The sequence below is a fragment of the Acanthaster planci genome, linkage group LG07 (genome assembly GCF_054643075.1).
Source record: "Acanthaster planci isolate LZ-2023a linkage group LG07, COTS_SCS, whole genome shotgun sequence".
Lineage (NCBI taxonomy): Eukaryota > Metazoa > Echinodermata > Asteroidea > Valvatida > Acanthasteridae > Acanthaster > Acanthaster planci.
Window position 1 is genome coordinate 15,064,881 of NC_141783.1, and position 19,269 is coordinate 15,084,149.

A 19,269-nucleotide genomic window follows, 5' to 3' on the forward strand; every position below is an offset into this window, starting at 1 on the left:
AAAGAATACTAACATCCCCTCTCTCAATGGATCGCTGGTCCATCACAGGTTATTCCCCAGCTAATGCTGGTGTTCAGTTACACTCTTGAAGGTAAAGGGAGGGACAAGTATAGGTGGCGTGGCGTGGCTTGCCAAAGGACACACCAGATTGCCAGGAGCTGGATTCGAACCCCCAACCTTCTGATCACATATTACAAATCTCAACCTCGAGCCCACATTCCCCTCACCTCACAACAAGCGATCATAGATAGACTGCCAATGGTTATCATTCCAAATGTCACAGTGAATGCCGTGTCATTTCGTTGGAGTCAATCAATTTAAAAATTTGGACAATTTATTAGGCTCAGACACTTGATGAAATCCAAGCGTCGGTGCCCGGGATGAGTCAGTCGGTCAATGAGTACCTTTTGAACGATGTAGTTGCCGATGAGCATCTCCTTGTCCTTACTGAGCCCCTTCTCCAAGGTGAAGCGCAGGATGAGCTTGAAGGTGGAGACAGCGTCCTGGTCCTCCATCTCATTCAGCTTGTGGAAGCCGGTGTTGATGGGCTCGATGGCAGCTCCAAAGTGGGGAGTCTAGCATGTGGGAAACAGGGAAGGGAAAAGCTCACAGGTTAATCATGAGCAAGAGTGCCAAATTTTATGGAGCTACTTGACAGTAAAAACTGCTTCGGAAGCTCATGTGCTGAGTACAAATAGCTGAGAACTAGTACTATGAGATACATGCACTTATGGTCATTTTGGCTGGTAACCAAGTTTTGCTAATTTTCCTGTGCTGGGAACAGCCCTATCAAATTGTTCCCCAGGTGAAAACCGGCCATAAATCATACAAATAATCGGTGATGACAGGCTGCTGTTTGCAAGGCAATTAAAGCTTCTCCATTCCCTACAGAACTGTGAGCTGCCATTAACAGCTTCACAGATTGACATGTTCATAAAGATCACAGAAAAAGACAGGCAAGGGGCTCATCAGACTGATGGGAATATACATCCCGATAAACGGAAACTTCATCATGAGAAGTGTGATATTAGTTGCTTCAGGGCAACTCCACGTCTTCCTGTAATCACCCCTCTCTGGAATGTGGACCACAATGACTTTTATTTCTGCAAATATTAACTTATTAAAATCTACATCCTTGCCAATGGCTAAGTTGAATACTTACAGGGAGAGAATACTGCATAATGAAGCAATGATTATGGTGACTAATTTAGGTCAAAGCAGAGGGAGTCCTGAAGAAATGCAAACCATGACACCACGAAATCTAAACTCGCAGATCTATGGTTTGTCTGTGAAGACCAGGCTTGTACCATTTTACCTTGAAATAGATTTGGATGTACTTGGAGAGTGGGTACTCGTCCACATCCAGAGGGAAGCTGAAGACATAGTCTTGGTGAGCCACCTGGCCCACAGTCTTGTTCAAGTTCCTCTCGCTGTGAGGGTTGGACCAGTCGGCCAACTTCTCCATGCACAGGGCCAGGTCCATGGGCATCTCCAGCAGGGTGATGTTGGCCCGCTTGGCCAGTCGTTCCTCCTCCTGGGCCAGCAGGATGGCATCAGCCTGCAGCCGCTCCCGCTCTTCTGCGTCCAGCCTCGCCCGCTCCGCCAGCATCTTCTTGTGGTGTGCCAGCATCTGGGCAGGAACCAAGAAAAGATTGAGGAATGACATGGTTTGATGGTTCTCCTTGTCATTCGCCGGTGGGGAGGTTGAGTCCGTCAAAAGTCCTTGCAAGGCCATCACAGGTCAATCACAAGCCATCTAGTCACAAGTCAAGTCACAAGCTATTCAAATGAACTGTGACAGCAGCAGTCCTTTTGTTCTTCTCTACCCTCTTACTTATGACAGGTCATGTGAGAAGACTTCTGATTGGACTGACAGGTCATATGAGAGGACTTCTGAGAGGACTAAACAGGTCATATGAGAGGACTTCTGATTGGACTGACAGGTCATATAAGAGGACTTCTGAGTGGACTGACAGGTCATATGAAAAGACCTCTGAGTGGACGTGCTAAGACGGTTAAGACTGGATTTATAGTGAACTTGACTTAAACACTGACGGGGACATCACATGCATCCACCGGTGAGTCCCAGAAGTCAATACCAATATGTTGTGATCTGCATCCACAAAACGAGAAGTCAAGTCATCATGTGTCATTTTCTATAAACTACATGTACCTTTCAAGCCACAGTTCTTTTACTTTAACACCAAAATCTCCTTGAATTTCTACAGTCTTGCATACACTGATCCTGCTTCAGCTCATTATAGCAATAATTTGATCCTGATTTTTTGCAAAAATTTTCTCTCATTTTGTAGAGGGCAGGCAGCACCCTATTGGCTCGTACACATCCTGAAATTTGCAGCAAAATTTTACTTTCAAGAATCAACATGCTGGGCACATCAACCTTGAAGAACAAGTTTACCCAACAGTACAACTGAAGAGTAAAGAATAAATGCCAATGCTAGAGACTGCGAGACACAGTTGTCATATACTCCTCTGTCGGTTGAGCTTGCATATCATTCTATGCCACACTTTTTTTTCCCCATCAACCTTATCCTGTCGCCTACCTCCAGGTACCGTCTCCTCTGCCTACGGCCCCTGTGCACTGCCTGCAGCAGGATCATTCCCCGCCGGGCCTTGACATACCGTGTCCTCTCCCGCCGGCCTTTGACCTGGGCCTGGATCAAGATTACGGCTTCCCGCTGCCTGCGGTAGCGCCGCTGTGCATGGTGGCGCCGCACCCACTTCTGGATGGTGACCGCGGCGTGTCGGATGACGCGGGAGCGTTGGTGCTCTAGCGAGGTCTCCAGGGACTCGCGCATGAATACCTGCAGTTTGGTGTTGATCACAGGGTAAATCAATAAGAACCATCTGACAATAATAGTCTCATATCCTAGCATTAACATGACAAAGAATCTAATCGAGACCTATGATTTCATAGCGCTGCTTAACAGCTGATATTGTGCCAAAAGTTTCACAGAGATTGTTAAGCAGCAAGCACAGCAAAAGCAAGCTTAACCCAATGGAAAAAATTTGCTTAAATCAGTGACATAGGAATAGAAACCTCCATGGGCATGCAAAAAAACCAGCTCATTCAAGCTGTGAAATAGAGCTTAACAAGCAGCATTATTTTCTCTTTGGTAAGTAAAACTTTTGCACTGTTTCACACAAATTGGGCCCAAATCAAAGCAATGAAGAATATGGCCAGCCCAAATAAAGGCACGGTATTAATTCTTAAAACCAGACTTTGTTCTCTGTTCACAAGAAACATTGTATGAAGGACGCAGTGTGAGCATGCATACTGGTACATGCACATAATATGCAGAGTACACACAACCAATTTTCACCTGAATGGGCACAAATCCATAGCATCTTTTTAAAGGAATTCAATTCAGCAAGGCTACATGGCAGCAATGACATTCCAAACCTCTCTATTTCCCACCCACAAGGAGTCACTTAGTGCACAAACTTCAATGCCTAGACTCTTATCTACGGAAGACTGTGTCATATTTGTGTCTACCACTATAGTGGGTGTCAAATATTCGCAGTACATAATCTTGAACGTTCTTCTGTGCTACCTTTGATGTTCCGATCACATAATCTTTGCCATCACTCTGATCAGCCTTGGCTAAGATTGTGCGGCAGGTTTCCTTGATGGTAGATCTCAATGCTACTGGGTCCATCAGGAAGCGATACCTGGGCAAGCATGAAAATTCAGACTTTTATAGAAGACTGGAAACGACCACAAAATATCTACGTGTTAGAACAGATCCACGTGGCTTCTTGTATTTGTTTCCTGTGATAAATATTTATTCACAAATGGTAAAAACCGAAAGCCAGATATGAAACTTGTCATTAAGACAGCAGGAAAGGTTTTTGTAACACCACAGAAAGACACACATTTGGAGTGGACAGGAGATAGTGTTTGCACCACTTGGGAGATACGTGGCATTTACCAAGTGCTTTAAATTACATAATATGAAGTTCCTCAGTAAGAAAGTAGTTATAGAAGTCTCAATACGAAGAAGACTTGATTCAAAAGTGTGGATAATGTTTAGGGTTAAGCTGTTGAAATCAGTGACTTGATTTTTTCCTCCAAGTCTCTCTCGCTGTATTACGGGAAGTAAACGCTAAGTGTATTACTTGCTTTGACTTCAAACCCAAGGGGCAGCCCAGAATGTGCAGTCAATAATTCAATAAGCTGAAGTACCTATTGGCAAAGTGTTTGAAGCCCATGCGAATGGGGAAGCCCATCTTGCGGATGGAGATGGTCTCAAGCATGCCTGAGTAGCGAAGCTGTTCCAAGACCAGCTCGTCATCAAACTCCATGGGCGACTTGTAGTTGTTAGGCTTGATGCAACGCACAAAGAACGGATTGCACCTGCAAGGGAAAAATAAGGGAAAAGTACAATTGTGATGATGAGGTAGCCCTTTTTAGTTTATGGAGGAATTTAAATCATTCTGCTGGATAGCTCTTGAATTGCAAAGACTACACTCAAGCCATGCTCAAAACTACTTAAAAGCCAACACCCAGTTTCAACAAGGATTCTAATGACATCTGCAGCTACTGTTACTTTTCATGGAGTTTAAAGTTCCAATATTTTGAGTTCCAAAAGCATAAAAAATCTGTTGTTGGTTTACTACAACAGGATTCCAATGGATTCTGAAGGATTCAGGTTTTTCTCAATGCAAAAAATATTGCTATCCTGAAATGCTATTAAAAACTACTGTCTCCAAATGAACAACGTCCAATAATCGCATGTTGAGCGTAGGCTTAACTGTAAGAAATTCCGGGGAAAACATGGGTCTCTGGAGCAAACACTGGAAGTGTTTTGCCTGAGAAGAAATTTAGGTGGTCTTTGGTCCCCAGAACGCACAAGAAAGATGTGCCTTGTGACGATGTATAAACTTCCATGTACTTCCAACTCTTTTCCAAAAGAGTCTCAGATCTAGACAACGCGCTTTTTTGGGACTCACTTGGTCATGGTGCCAATGAGATCCAGCAGTGATTCATTGAAGCGCGTCGCTACGGTGGACGCTCGCATCTTCCTCATGCTGTTGTCCCCTCTCACGCTGCTCATCATCATTGCCTTCTGCTCCTCCTGCCGTCTCAGGGACACGAAGATGTCCGAGATGAGCTTCAAAAAGGAAACGCAAAAATTGGAGATTATACACCCTACCTCACTGCATCACAATTAGTACGAATTTCCAAAAAGTTAATCTGAAGGTAAGCAAACCTAACCTCCCTCAAATTTCGCATTGAACAATTTTTTGAAACAGTTCAATAAAATATTCTTGTACACTGACATAAGAAGTTATCAGACAAACTTTTGACTTACTGTACTCGAATTTCTAAGATTATACTCATTTGTAAGAATCTTATAAGTTTCTCGTAAAGTTAAAATCATGGAGAAAGCTAGCCTCACCTGGGATTGGCTGTTGATGAACATGTTGACCACTTCCGGTTTGAGCATATCCCTGTTCTTCTCCAGGAATCCCTCAATGTCGTAGGTCACCGGCCCGGCAAAGTGCTTGATGTTGAACTGCAAGGAAGACACCCTGGCCCGGCTGTAGTGAGTGTTACCCATGTGCTGGTAGTGACACTTGTCCATGAAGGATTTGTCAGAGCTCTGGAGGGGGAACGAATATGAAGCAGAGAGTGAAGGATGGCGGGACAGATGTATGGCCAGAGACAGTGTCAAACAGGGAGTTACAAATAATCATGCAGAAAATAAAATTGAAACCAGAGGGATATAAATAGAGCTTAAATTTGCTACACGGACAGAAAACCAACAGAAAGACAATGAAAGTGACAACTTCCTCGAATGAATTATTTATTAGAAGTTTTTTAATTTCTTCAGGAATTTTTGACCCCCTTTTTTTAAATTTTAAATCATATGCAGCTTTGTGTATTTTTTCTTGTTTTCCAAGAAAATCATTTGATTAGGAAGGCCTGGGTTATGGAATATCATAATTAAAACCTTAGCAGTCCCAAATCCTCCAATTTCAATATGATTTTACATATACCCTAGGGGTTAGGGTTAAAAAAAGATCTTTTTCATGACCACTGATGCTCTAAAAAATACCTCTCTTCATCACCTTCTGAGGAAAATGGCTGACTTTTTCAATGATTTTAAAATCTGTAAAAATCTTAGACAAGATGAATAATGATCCATACATGGTCACTGTCAACAATATTTTTTTCACATGAATACACAAGACGAACAAATATACGGTGTTTACAAATGATAAATTAGGTATTTTCTGTGACTGAAAACTTTGCTCACACAGCGACTTACGAACTGCCTCTAAACAAGACTACTTTGTCAAGATAAGCTGGTGGGCCCATTAGAAAGCCTCAGACCTTTGCTCAAAACCTGATTTATTTCACAGTTGTGTTGTTAATTTATCTCAGTGCAGCCTCTTCTTGAAACATCACACAGGGACCCCACAGAGAAATGCAATCTCAGAACTGGCTTTATTTATCATTGTTATTCTAATGATTAAGAATAACATCAATTTTTCTTGTTCGTACATTTGGGAAGCTGCTCTCGTCATCCAGTATGTGAATGATCCCAAAGGGTCTCTTGCCGATCATATCAATGCACTTCTGGTTGTCCTTAAACTCAATGCTGGTCCAGGGAATCTTCTCCTTCAAATACTCTTGCTGCTCAACAAAGGATAGAAAAAATACACGGGACAATAAATCAACCTATTTTAGTTAGCTCATAACCACACCCATAAAACAGTTATTGTAGTGTTTTTAGCCGCTTGTTTGCAAGCTCTAGTTTCTATGAGTCAAACTACAAATATAGTTGACCCGGACAGTACTTTGATTGCGCAAAATTGATACATACAAAACTGGAGTAAATATGCATTCATACTATCTAGATAGAATAAGTATTTACATTGTGGCCTGGCAAGGGTCATGTAGCTAGGCACTTCTGTATTATGATTGATTACGATCTGACAAATTATTAATTCTTCATAAATGCTCTGGCATTAAAGAGGAAACTCATGACTTCAGCATACACTGAATTTGGCATGTGAGGGTACAGATTGGTGTTATCTGTTCAACGTTTGATTAGAAAAGACTCCAGCTTATGTAAGTGCAATTCCTGTGAATTATGTGCTTAAACGGCCGACTGAAAGGAACTGCGATATGAGGAATAACAGGCTTTCTGCGAAAAAACTTACACATTAATTTTATGCCCAAAAATTGCCCATCAAAGCAATTTTTTAAATACAATTTTCACCATAGTCAAACACACAGGCTGAATTTCTGCACGTTGACCAAACCTTAAAACCTGCATAGCTATAGAATGGAAAGAAGACATAGCAACTCTAGAATGGAAGCATAGATATCACCTGCTCCAGCATAAAGATGTGCTTGTTGAAGAAGAACTGCAGGTGCTCATTTGCATAATTGATGCACATCTGCTCAAAGCTGTTTGTTTGGAAGACCTGCAGGAGGAATTAATGTTATTCCAAACATGATTTTGATAATATTCAATATTTCTGGTGATTACCGCAAGGATTCCTAAACAACAAAGAACAAAGCGCTGCATGAAAGCCTAAAGAAACCAGAGGAGAGATCACAACAAAGAGAACTCAAGAGCAAACCCCAGGACAGACTTCAGGGAATGACTGAAAAACCAAATCTCATGCCAAAGTACGGTAGGTGCAATTTTATAAACCTGGGTCAGGAATTCTACACCAACCTGATTCCCTGATCAATCTTGCTATCCACTCTCATGGAGGACTGATTTTCGACTCATCAAATGCTGAATGAAGTGTGACATATTGCCACAGCAATCTGGTAACTACACAGAGCTCTTTGGGATACTTACCTCAAAACCGAAGATGTCAAGGATGGCAATGGAAGTCATTGTGCCGACGTTACCCACGATGGTGTTGATGCTCTTGACCAGCCAGGAAAACAGGGAGGAGTACACAGACTTGGCGATTCCATCCCTGAGTGGAAATACAAATGTGTCCAGAAAGCAGATGCTGATTCCTCAAATTCTTCAACTTTTTGTGACAAAATTTACTTTGTTATACACTGGGCATACTGAAGTATGAACTCAGTGCGAGTTTGGCTAAAAGAGCCGCCCGAGAGGGATCAATTCCTCTACATTTTCCACTTACTCAATATTACACAAAAATGTAAAATGCTTTTCAGTGACATCTTTACACATCTTATTTTTTATTCTGCTTTCATTTAGACATTTACAGTGACGTATACGTATAACATTAGGTAAGCCACCAATACCGAGGGGTCATTGAGGCCTGTAAGCATACCTTGCCTCTATGGCTTGCTGCAAGGTGCGTGGGGTGAGGATACGCTCTCCTCTTGTCTCCTGAGAAGAAAAAGATTTCAAAGTGAAAGGAAACATAAACAGAGAGGATGATAAATCCTTTGAGAATCCCAACCTGTTTTATTAAATATTTATAAAAATGGTCAACTTCAGTGGGAGAGTTGAACATAACTGTATCAAGCACTACACACTGCCCAGCACTTTGCATCACTTTCACGTACTTAAGGTCACATTTGAATTAGAGAGTGTGTAAAGCTTGCTCTTCAAAGCTGAGTGGATAATTGCCCAGAGACATGTCAGCTTGGGCGTTGCGAATCCACGGCATGGCTTACCGTGAGTCTGAATGTGATGGCCCTCTCCAACTCCTCCAGGCGAAGGTGGAGGAACTTGGCAGCCAGGTTGAGTTCATTCTCATTCTGGATGACCAGGTAGTCGTTCTACAAATCAAACAAAAAGATTTTGTTAACAATTATTTACTATTAGGGCAATGTTTACATTCGGTAACTGTCAACTGTCATCTGCTGGCGGCATAAGGATGTAAATGGGCCATCAGTTGCGTTCAAAGTCGCATGAAAATTTGCGTACATGCTCTTCTGTCAAGCCAGACAATATGTACTATAAAGATGCGATAAAGACGAGACATGTTTAACAGAAGTTGACAAAAATGACATGGTTCAGCTATTGCTTCAGTGGTTCTCAAGCAGTCACAAGTCACTGTAGGTACAAGAAACGTAAGAACCTCAGCTTTTATGAAACCACTTGGTGCTTTACATGAAACAAAGACATTCCCTCTTGTCATTTTTCGCCCATTATTAGTGAATATACTTGTGATACTTCCATTTGGCAATGAAAAACAAACATGTGTAATTCCAGACTTTAGGGATCCAAAAGTGTGACCTTTTTGTGTTCCTGTTACATCTGACCTTTGTTATTTGACATGGAACATCACCAGAATTGATTTCAAACTATTACTATTTGCTTGGCAGGTAATTTGCATTAATTCATCACTCTTGTAAATTAGAAAATGTGTTCTGAACTTCCAAAATCACATGTCAGATGTGACAGGGACACGAAAAAAAATGAACCCCTAATTTCTGGAATTACCCATATAGAGAAGCACTTAAAGAGGTACTTGACCATACAACATTGCCATCTGCAACTCACCTGTCCCACATTCATCTTGACGTTGCCCAGGTGCAGTATGGCAGCCAAAATGCCAAAGATGACCTCCTGCTCCGAGGGGCTGAACCGCAGCACCTCCATGGCCGAGACCAGACGGTAGAAGTCCTCCCCGTCGTCTTTCCCCTCAATGCGACAGCTGCCCCCCTGGTTCAGGAAATGATACCTCTCGGCAGTGCGCAGGCCGTACTTTGCTGCCTCCGGGGAGGACAGACCTGCCAGCAGTTCATAGAAGACATGGTAGTTCCTCTCCTCTGGACCCTGGAAATACATGCATACAATAATGGCCATCAGTCAAAGGGGTCCATGCAAAGAATTGTTCCTCGTCACATTGCTTGTACACTTTATGCTCTTCTTCAATGTACAAAAACTATTCAACGTTATTTTTGGCACTGAATACACTTGAAATGTACACTTTTTAAACATTTAAAATTGTCCACGCTTTTTGGACAACTGGCATGCTGTAGCTATGGATGTCAATAGGAACCAACCAGAATGATAATCTGACCCATGGTGATTGGTGATTGGCCTTTTATTAGGGTAAATACGGACGTTTCACAATAGTGCGCCTCCAAGAGTTTGCAACACGCTGGCCAATCAAAATGCTCAAAATCTGTCGGCCCAGTGCACGTTTGGAAAGGGTCAACAGATTTCGCGTATTGTGATTGGCTAACGCGTCGCAAACTCTTGGAGGAGCACTATTGTGAATCCCCCGTTATGACTGAAGGAGGGTTTGGAAAACACTCTATCTTGGTAGGAGAAATAACTTGATTACCTGGTGCACTATCCTTGACTTCTCAAGAAGGTAGTCTGTAGTTTTAGCACCGTTGATGATTCCCCTGGATGAGGGAAGAAAAGATAGCCGTCAATGGGTCATACGAAGTAGCAAGTGAGCACTTTATTTGTGGGCTGAATCAAGTTACCGGCATCATCTACTTTGTCAAAACTTGATGTCTGGACAAAACATTGGACAAAAGTTTTCAAAATCATATCAAGTACACTGACACTGCATATCACATCAGTTAATTATCATTATCTATACTGCCATACCGGTAAATGGTGACCGACAGATTTGGACCAAACCAAAATATTACAAAGAAGTGAGACACCAGGTTATATTTTCCAGAAGGCATGTATCACAGGAGAGAGAATAACAGCCACAATTTTTTTTTTATCAAATGCCAAACCACTTAAAACTCAGAACCTTACTTCTTGAAGAAGACTTCTGTGTATTTGCCAAATCGGCTTGAGTTGTCATTTCTCACTGTCTTGGCGTTGCCAAAGGATTCCAGCAAAGGATTGGCCTCCAAAATCTGGGATAAAAGGGACATCAGAAAAGCTTTTATGATGGCTCTGTGGTTTACAATAATGTTCACATCAGTGACAGTGGATTTGAATATAAATGAAGCTGAGAATTTTCACATTGTGTCAAATCCTAAACAGTATATGTATGAATACTTTTTCCCATCAACTCCACCGACTGGTAATTACATTGAAACAGTCGTTAGCTTCACATACATATACTTTAATTCTGTTTTCGATAAAAAGCCCTATAAATAATGACATTTGCTCCTGAATTTGTTTAGCAGAGTATGTGTATGGTAAATCAACCTGGGCTGTACAAAAAGCAATCTTTGAACAACTTATTAAAGGGCTTGGGCTTTTTTTTTCTTTCTTTTTGCCAAGAAATCTTCCTATTTCATTAAAACACAATAGTTGCACACTTCCGGGAAAAGTTTTTTTGCAGTGATCATGCTTCCTGGCAAAAGGGCCTAAGCGCATATGCCCTTCTGCCAGGCACACGACAAAGTGTTAGCACAACTGCAATATGCTTAAAGTTAGCACAACTTTTCTGTTACAGTTAGTACCAGTTTTCTGCTAACAGCTGAAGAACCCATTATGTCAGAGCCATTTCCCGATATTTCAATTGCATCAATCTGCAACCGGTGTGATTTTTAAGCCTGGAAACATCTGCTTTCTAGACCAGGGCTCAATTTCACAGAGCTGCTTAACAGTTTGCAGAAAGGCAAAAATTTGCTAACCATAAACACTATTTCATGGTAGTGCTTAATTGGCCTGGTTGTGCTTACAGTTGCACGAGTATAGAGATTTTCATTGTTTTGTCACAAATTTAAGCACAATTATCCCCCAAGGTAAGCAGGCCTTTTGCCACACTTACTGCTTACGGTCTTCATAAAAAACGCGGAGCCTCTCTTAGCATAAAAGTTTGTGCTTGGCCGCACTGTGAAGTTGGACCAAGGAGTCTGATAAGGCTAATAATAAACTAAAGGAGGAAAGTGCATCTGCCAGCCCAACACAAACTCTGGGATTACATGAGGTCGGAGGCATGGAGGCTTGAGTTGCTGTCAGTGAGTTGGCACATTCACCCACTTGCTATTTATCCACCTGTTCTGTGATGGCATTTCAAAACTGAGCTCCACGAACTTGGCCTTTGAATGATGTAGGCTGCAGTAAGAGTTTAAGGCTCAAATGAACAAATGCAAAGAAAGACCAGGTATTCACCTGGTCTGTGGTGAAGTTTGACGGTCCCTTGTTGAGCACCATGAAATTGGCCCCTGAATGATTTGGGTTTAAAACGGTATTCAAGTACAGTGTTCCAAAGACCAATCGACGAGTAGGATGAGTCGATCCACTTGTTCTGTGGTAAGTTTGAATGAGGCATTACTGAACACTATGAAATTGGCCTCTGAATGATTTGGGTTGGAGACAGTGTTCAAGTGGATTTTCCAAGCCCAATTAACCAACAGCAGGATGAGTTCTCCTGTGAGGCTTGACAGTGCCTCATTAAACACCATGAAATTGGCCTCTGAATGAATTCGGCTTAAGCAAGTGTTCGAGTTGGTGCTCCCACAACTAACCGGTGAGCATGACAAGTTACCCACCTGTTCAGTGGTAAGATTTGAGGGTGCCTTGTTGACAGCCGCCAGATACTGCATAATGAGCTTGGTACTCTCCGTCTTCCCTGCACCGCTCTCTCCACTGATGATCACACACTGGTTCTTGTCGGTTTGCATCATGCGCATGTAGGCACTGTTCCCCATGGCAAACAGGTGGCTGAAATGGGAAGCCAAATTGGACTCTGATAAAAAGTACTTCTTGCATCCAGGAATTAATAGCGGCATTTGATGGTTGGTAATTTATGTTTCTTGCTCTGCGCTTTTGAGCTAGCACCAATCTCTGAATCTCAAGAAAATGAACAAAATTATCTTTAAATTCTCTGAAAAACAAAACTAAAAAATGAAAACTTCAACAATACATATAAAACTAATCATCAAAACTAGAATGAAAAAAGGTCAAAATTAACCTTGATAGTGACTTTAACTTCAAGGCTTCACAATTGAAACAACATGATTGGACACTGCTACAGCTTTTTAATTAATGGAGACAGAGTGCACCGAGAGAACAATCCTTTCCTTAGTTATTCATCCCTTTGAAGTTCTAGAACAGTTTTAGAATTCCTAATATTATGCCCTTGAATTAAAAGTGAGCCAACAAATCTGAGTACCTGCTTTCTCATTTAAGTACGACAGTCAAGAGATACAGGTTCATGCATTACTCTCCAAATGACCGAAACTAATTTTTGTTTGTTTCTTTTGGGGGCGGGGTAGATGGCCAGGGGAGCACTTACGGGAGAAGGTGGCCCAGTGGTTTGCCTTCATACTTCTTGACTGTGTCAATGCCATAGATGTCAAAGAGCTTGTATGGGTTGACAGCAACCAATATGCTTCCCGTGTACGTCTACAAAAAAAGCACACAGTGATTCGTAATTTCAACAAAAACATTCCAAACAAGTACTGGCCAAAAAGTTATCGAATGTATGTCCGCTATAGAATCATTTGATTTCCTTAATTTGACACAATTTTGAAGAACTTCAAAATATAAACACAGTCGATGGTAAAAAGTCTACAATGACAACATCAGACAAACAGTTGATTTACAAAGCTTATTAGCAGCGATGCCTTCTTCACAGAAATTCACATCAGTTTGGTCAGAAACTCTCCACTTTAGATCAACAACTGTGTTTGTATAATTTCAGTTACATAAAATTACTGTCAAAATGTCCTTACGTAGATAAGGCCCTTGTCATATCTTGTCTTGAGATTGAAGAGAATGGATCCTTCATGGAGATCTCTGTGGGACAACAGAAAGGCCGAGGCTGCAAGATCTAGTTCAAAAACTACCAATTTATAAGCAACTGACATTTCAAAATGTCATCGGGGCACAACTCAATTGGCAGTTACAAAAAATTACCATTTGGGGGATTTGACAGGTCTCTGTGGGACAACAGAAAGGCTGAGGTTGCAAGATCTAGTTCCAAAACTAACACAGTTTATAAGCAACTGACATTTCAAAATGTCATCGGGGCACAACTCAATTGGCAGTTTCAAAAATGACTATTTGGGGGGATTTGACAGGTCTCTGGGAGACAACAGAAAGGCTGGAGTTGCAAGGTCTAGTTCCAAAACTACTTTACAAGCAACTGACATTTGAAAATTGTCAGCAGGGCACAACTCAATTGGCAGTTTCAGAAAAAGGACCATTTTGTTGATTTGATTACCGGAACAAGTGTTTAAATTTAGCCGTCCATAAATTGAACCTTTTTTAGCCATTCCTGGATTTCAAATGATATTGCAAGAGCAGACACACAAACAACTGACATGATGTACATGTACAAATTAAACCTGACAAAAATTCATCAGCAAGAAATCCAAAGTGCAGTTTAAATCTACGGTCAACATGTAAACCTTTGTTTTGCACAGATATGGGTAATTCCAGAAATCAGGAGTCGATTCTTTTGTGTCCCTCTCACGTCTGATAAATGGTTTTGTAAGTTCAGAACACATTTTCTAATTTCCACGAGTTATGAATTAATGCAAATTACCTCCCAAACAAATAATAATAGTTTGAAATCAATTCAAGTAACAAAGATCACATGTAATAGGGACACAAAAATGTCACACTTTTGGACCCCTAATTTCTGGAATTACCCACATGTAGCCGATCAGGCTAATTGAAAACTTGATTCTCATAATTAAAAAATGAAGAAACAATCTTGAATGCAGTTCTCACAAATACTGAAGAATATCCATTCCATACGCAAAATTTAACAAACTGCATCAGGCTGGGTCTCTCAGAAGACATACAATATATGGACATGCACATGTACATTGCTCCCTCCCAATCAAATATGTGAAAAAAAGGCCTCTGATCAATGTGATATGATATCAAGTACATGGCTTAACTTGCATACAAATGCAGTGGAGTTCACAATTGCCAGGGAGTCAAACAGGAAGGTGGCTTCAAAGAAAGTAAACACACCCATCCTTATGTTAAGAGGCTCAAACAGGCCTGCAGTTTTCCCATTACACCACACATTTGACTACACTGCTTGACACAGCACTGGTCAATATTTATTGAAGGATTCACTGTCAGTTAATTGACCTCATACGAGGACCTGATATATTTTGCAATCAGTACAATTTGGAGGTGGGGGGGTTGAGATCTTGGAGCTGGGGGGTTGAGTTCAAGGTTTGTCACAATGCATGCAAAATAACGGCAATCATGGTGCCAATGTCCTTCAAAAGGGTTTATCCAGATTTACACAACTGTCAAAGACTGTATCTGTGTCAAATCTCTCTTCATTCATTAATCAAGCATTTTCTTTTTTCACAGTGACAACTGCACTTCAGCAGTGACTTGCACTTCCATTCATGTCCTGTATAATAATGGTCATACCCATACCATTACATGTAATCTAAGTAATGTGATACTGAAAACAAGGGAGATTTAATTAAAACCTGTCCATACAAAACTCCGCTTCATTTCAGAGAGGTCACCATAACAATCTACAGATACATGTACAGTAGTGCAAGCATCTGACATGACTGCAGAATAGGTGCAACAACATAAACGTTTCCCCTCTGGATAAATCCAGTGGCAAATGGCCACTGTGGGATGTCTGCCGTCCACTTAATGCAGTACGCCGCTAACACCCTGGATATGCTGCAGGATGGACAAGATACTACCTGATGATACGACATGACATACGTCCCGAGTCGACAAAGCTACAGGGCCTGCCTAAGGCCTCTCTCCCTGCTTTCCTATGTATTTCCCGAAGCCGCTGCCTAGCAACCCCAGAAATGGGACCACGATGGATGACGCAGTGTCCTATCCCTGCTGGGTTTTTTTCCCTCTCTTTTCAATTAAGTGCCCTCTCAACACAACACCTGTCACGCTTTTTTATCAAGCAATTCTGAAATTCTGAAGCAGGGATTGAGCTTTATTTATGAGATTGTTGAAAATTTATGGATTTAATCTATCTTTACCTAATCAACTTGGGCTTAATGTACAGCTTGAGTTGTGCTTTAAATGATTTTTTTATGTGCTAGTTTGAAGAGCAAATTATCCAACAGCAGCTGAGACAAAGAATTACAGAAAAATAAGCAATTCATTTACTCTTATTTTACTATTGCTCTTTCATTTACAATGAATGTGGTTTACCGTCTTCAAGAAACAAGAGTTTAATAGCATGGCTAGGTACACCTTAAAAACAAATCTTAAAAGCCAAAAGTTGGCAATTAATTTTGAATTATCAATTCTGATTATCTGATTCCTTTCCTAAAAATGTTTTTGGATTAATGTGGTACTATTACTCAAAAATCTCTTACGCATTAGGAAAAATTTGTATCAAACAAGTAACAGTTAATGATTAGCACAAAACTAAAAAACTGAGATTTAAAATACTGTTAAATTTTGTTAATAATTACACCAATCTTTGGATATAAGATAATCGGTGGCAATAGTACACATTGCTTGAAGTCTTGACAAATTCTGAATTAATGGGGTCAAAATACACTACTGAATTTAATGGGCTGAAACACAAATTGCACACTTGATTGGAAGTGCAAAATAGGTTCGGCAAAGTCTGAGCAGTTAATGATCAATGAATCCTCAACAATTTCCATTATCTCTGACAATAAAAAATGCACGAAAAAAGTGCTGGTCAAATCTTTCTCCAACATAAAACTTTTTTCATCCCACTGTGTATTTTACCTGGTTACAGAGGTTCAAAATTCCTGACAACCAACAGGTCAAGTTTACTGAGTTCACCTTTCGTTATATTTTTGTCGAGCTGAAATGCAATTTGCATGTTGCAAAGTCAACGCACATAATAAAAGAGCTATATCACATACGTACCTGAGCTGTATCATATCATCAATGTGCTGGATCTCCAATGCGTCATGTCGTATTCTGATACGTTCTTGGGGATTGGCAACAGTGTACATCTGATGACAGACAAAGCAAAACGAGGAACGGGCAAAACAATTTTTTAATCAACCCCTGGGAACAAAACTGATGCCATGCGTGAAATTACCCCATCCGTCTGCAGTGTCAGGATGTATACTTTCATTTTGCATTTCACTGATGTGTAAATGGCAACTTCAGAGAAGTTTGGACGGTTAGTTTGAAGATTAGCCAGAGCCATGACTTCTCAGTTACTAGGAGCCTTCCAGAACAGATGCCTGAATTTGTCTATATACAGTTTCTCTTTTAACACAGTTAAGCCAACAGTTCAAAATTTTCCCCTTTGGCATGCCATATACATGTATACATTTATCCTTGATGCATGTACGCTATATGCAAAATGCTGCTGGACAAAATAGATTCAAAAACCTTCAAAATTATTTCCATAGTTTAAAGGAATTGAAATTACAGCTCTACATGCACGTACGCAGTTCTTAAAAATATGCAGTGCACTTTAAAAAACAAATCCCTATGACAGGTTTTCTGCAACTTAAAAAAGGGCTTTCATTGCTCCACTTTTATGACTAGATAAAGTGTATTTATGGATTGTAACAAACTCAATGAGTTTTTCTAAGACTATTCTTAGACAGGAAACCTTCATTCGCAATGATTCAGAGCAAAATAGCACGCTGTTAAGCAATCAAGCGTGACCGGAGCCCACAAAACAAGTCCTAAGGTCATTTTTTCAGTGATATTGTTCCAGTTTGCATTAATTAGCAAGACCAAACAGACCTTTTTGATTGGATGAATCAGTTGGGCATTGTGATGGACATGCGCATTAGGTCGGTGGAAAAATGTTGAAGCTAGGTTCCTATTAATTTCCTTTGTGAAATATTCTTTTAACCTCTTGACGCCAGATAACATGTAAACACTCATAATTTTTCTTCTTTGTTCCACAGAGGATGTGCACACTCGTTTAAGAATTCTTTTTCATTTCTGCGGCTGGCGCATTTACACATCGTGTTTGGTTGGGTCCAAGCGCAAATTGCAAGCTTGAAGAATTTACGGGTAAAAAACCTGTCCCCAGCAGCTTTTTCAGGTACGAAAATCTGACGTTAACTGGTTGAACACTTCTCAGACTCATTTCATAGGGTTGGGCTACAAAATAGAATCAACTGATGCTACTTCTCACCTTCTCATCCAGTACGCATTGCACCTTGACCCCCTTTGTATCCCCTCCATATGTCTCTGTCACTCTGCCTGGGAGGGGGTAGTCCCCACCTGCATCGAACCACACAGGGGTGCCCTGCAAGACACAGGGAGAAGGGAGGAAAAACCCAGAAACCACAGCATCAAAAGGCACAATCACAATTGATTTAGATTGTGATATACCATTGTAATCAATAACTGATTGAAATTGTACACAAATGAAGAGGGTACAAGATTTGTAACACAATTGTTACAAATAAAATATATCTCTCACAACAAACACATATACCTTGTCACAATAATTGTGATTGCATGATCAAAATTTTTTCTTTCCTTAACAAACAGGCAGGGAGATACTGGGAATTTAGACATGTGGTGCTGGGTGGCTCTGTAATAAACTAGTCATACAGCAGCTGAAAAAAAGTATTCTAAAGGTCTGAGGTTCAAATCCCAACTGGACAGCTTTCTCCTTCAAATTAAGCTTGTCAGCACAAAAAAACTCTGGCATCTTTCGGAATGGATCTCTGTACTAGATCTCTATTTTCTGCAACATTTCAAACATTACGCTCTCACATACGTGTACAATAAAGTGACTAAATAGTGACTATTGTATGTGACATGTGCCTACATGTATACTATACAAAATGTACTTCACAGACCATCAAACTTGTATTGTAATGTTTTCTTACCACCCTGTTCATAAACAAACTCATCTTGACGGTTTGGATATCACTGTATTATGGAATGCACCGGCAGGAGGTTGGGGTTTCTGGATTTTGCCTTGCACTGAACTCTCTGCGACCAAATAAATTCCCAGATTTGGCCAGATTTTCTGGAATTCAAATGCTCGATCTTTTTGTTATTCCAAACACAGAATTGTAAAGGTTGACCTGTTGTCAGTTTGCTTTGTGGTGTGATGATCTTGCCCAAGCGTCATATTGTCTTCCTCGTACCATGAACATCAATTAGCTATTTCATGGACACAAAATACGCAAGGATAAGATTTTCATAGTTTTAGCAAAGAATGTCATGCACAGGTCTGCAATCTATGACTACATGTAGATAAAGTAACTCAAGACATTACATGGAGGTAGTACTTTTTTTAAATAATTCTATTTGATGCTCAAGAAATGATTCAACATTCAAAAAAGAAAAGAATTATCCATATCAGTACACTACATTAATCCACAAAAAAAACTCTGTTTAGCAGACAATAAAGGATGAAACAACCAGGGCAAGTAAACGTTTTCAAGGAAGTAACAAAACTGAAAAAAACTTGTACAATGTGTGTGTCAATTGT

The 19,269-nt window shown here is 40.6% G+C and overlaps 1 protein-coding gene across 1 annotated transcript in view; it reads right to left on the bottom strand.

Moving 5' to 3' along the window:
• The window catches only part of LOC110980246 (unconventional myosin-XV-like), a 66,963-nt gene that overhangs the window by 41,987 nt on the left and 5,707 nt on the right, over positions 1-19,269 (bottom strand). The window contains exons 3-22 of the mRNA XM_087138617.1: positions 17,953-18,066; positions 16,713-16,801; positions 13,583-13,646; positions 13,144-13,253; positions 12,398-12,569; positions 10,704-10,807; positions 10,270-10,333; positions 9,480-9,755; positions 8,648-8,752; positions 8,299-8,357; positions 7,848-7,971; positions 7,366-7,461; positions 6,533-6,664; positions 5,424-5,627; positions 4,975-5,135; positions 4,208-4,378; positions 3,576-3,693; positions 2,565-2,825; positions 1,316-1,630; positions 405-575 (exon numbers count right to left, since the gene is read on the bottom strand). Coding sequence (XP_086994743.1) covers positions 405-575; positions 1,316-1,630; positions 2,565-2,825; positions 3,576-3,693; positions 4,208-4,378; positions 4,975-5,135; positions 5,424-5,627; positions 6,533-6,664; positions 7,366-7,461; positions 7,848-7,971; positions 8,299-8,357; positions 8,648-8,752; positions 9,480-9,755; positions 10,270-10,333; positions 10,704-10,807; positions 12,398-12,569; positions 13,144-13,253; positions 13,583-13,646; positions 16,713-16,801; positions 17,953-18,066 — 2,910 coding nt within the window. The remainder of the gene's footprint in view (positions 1-404; positions 576-1,315; positions 1,631-2,564; positions 2,826-3,575; positions 3,694-4,207; positions 4,379-4,974; positions 5,136-5,423; positions 5,628-6,532; positions 6,665-7,365; positions 7,462-7,847; positions 7,972-8,298; positions 8,358-8,647; positions 8,753-9,479; positions 9,756-10,269; positions 10,334-10,703; positions 10,808-12,397; positions 12,570-13,143; positions 13,254-13,582; positions 13,647-16,712; positions 16,802-17,952; positions 18,067-19,269) is intronic.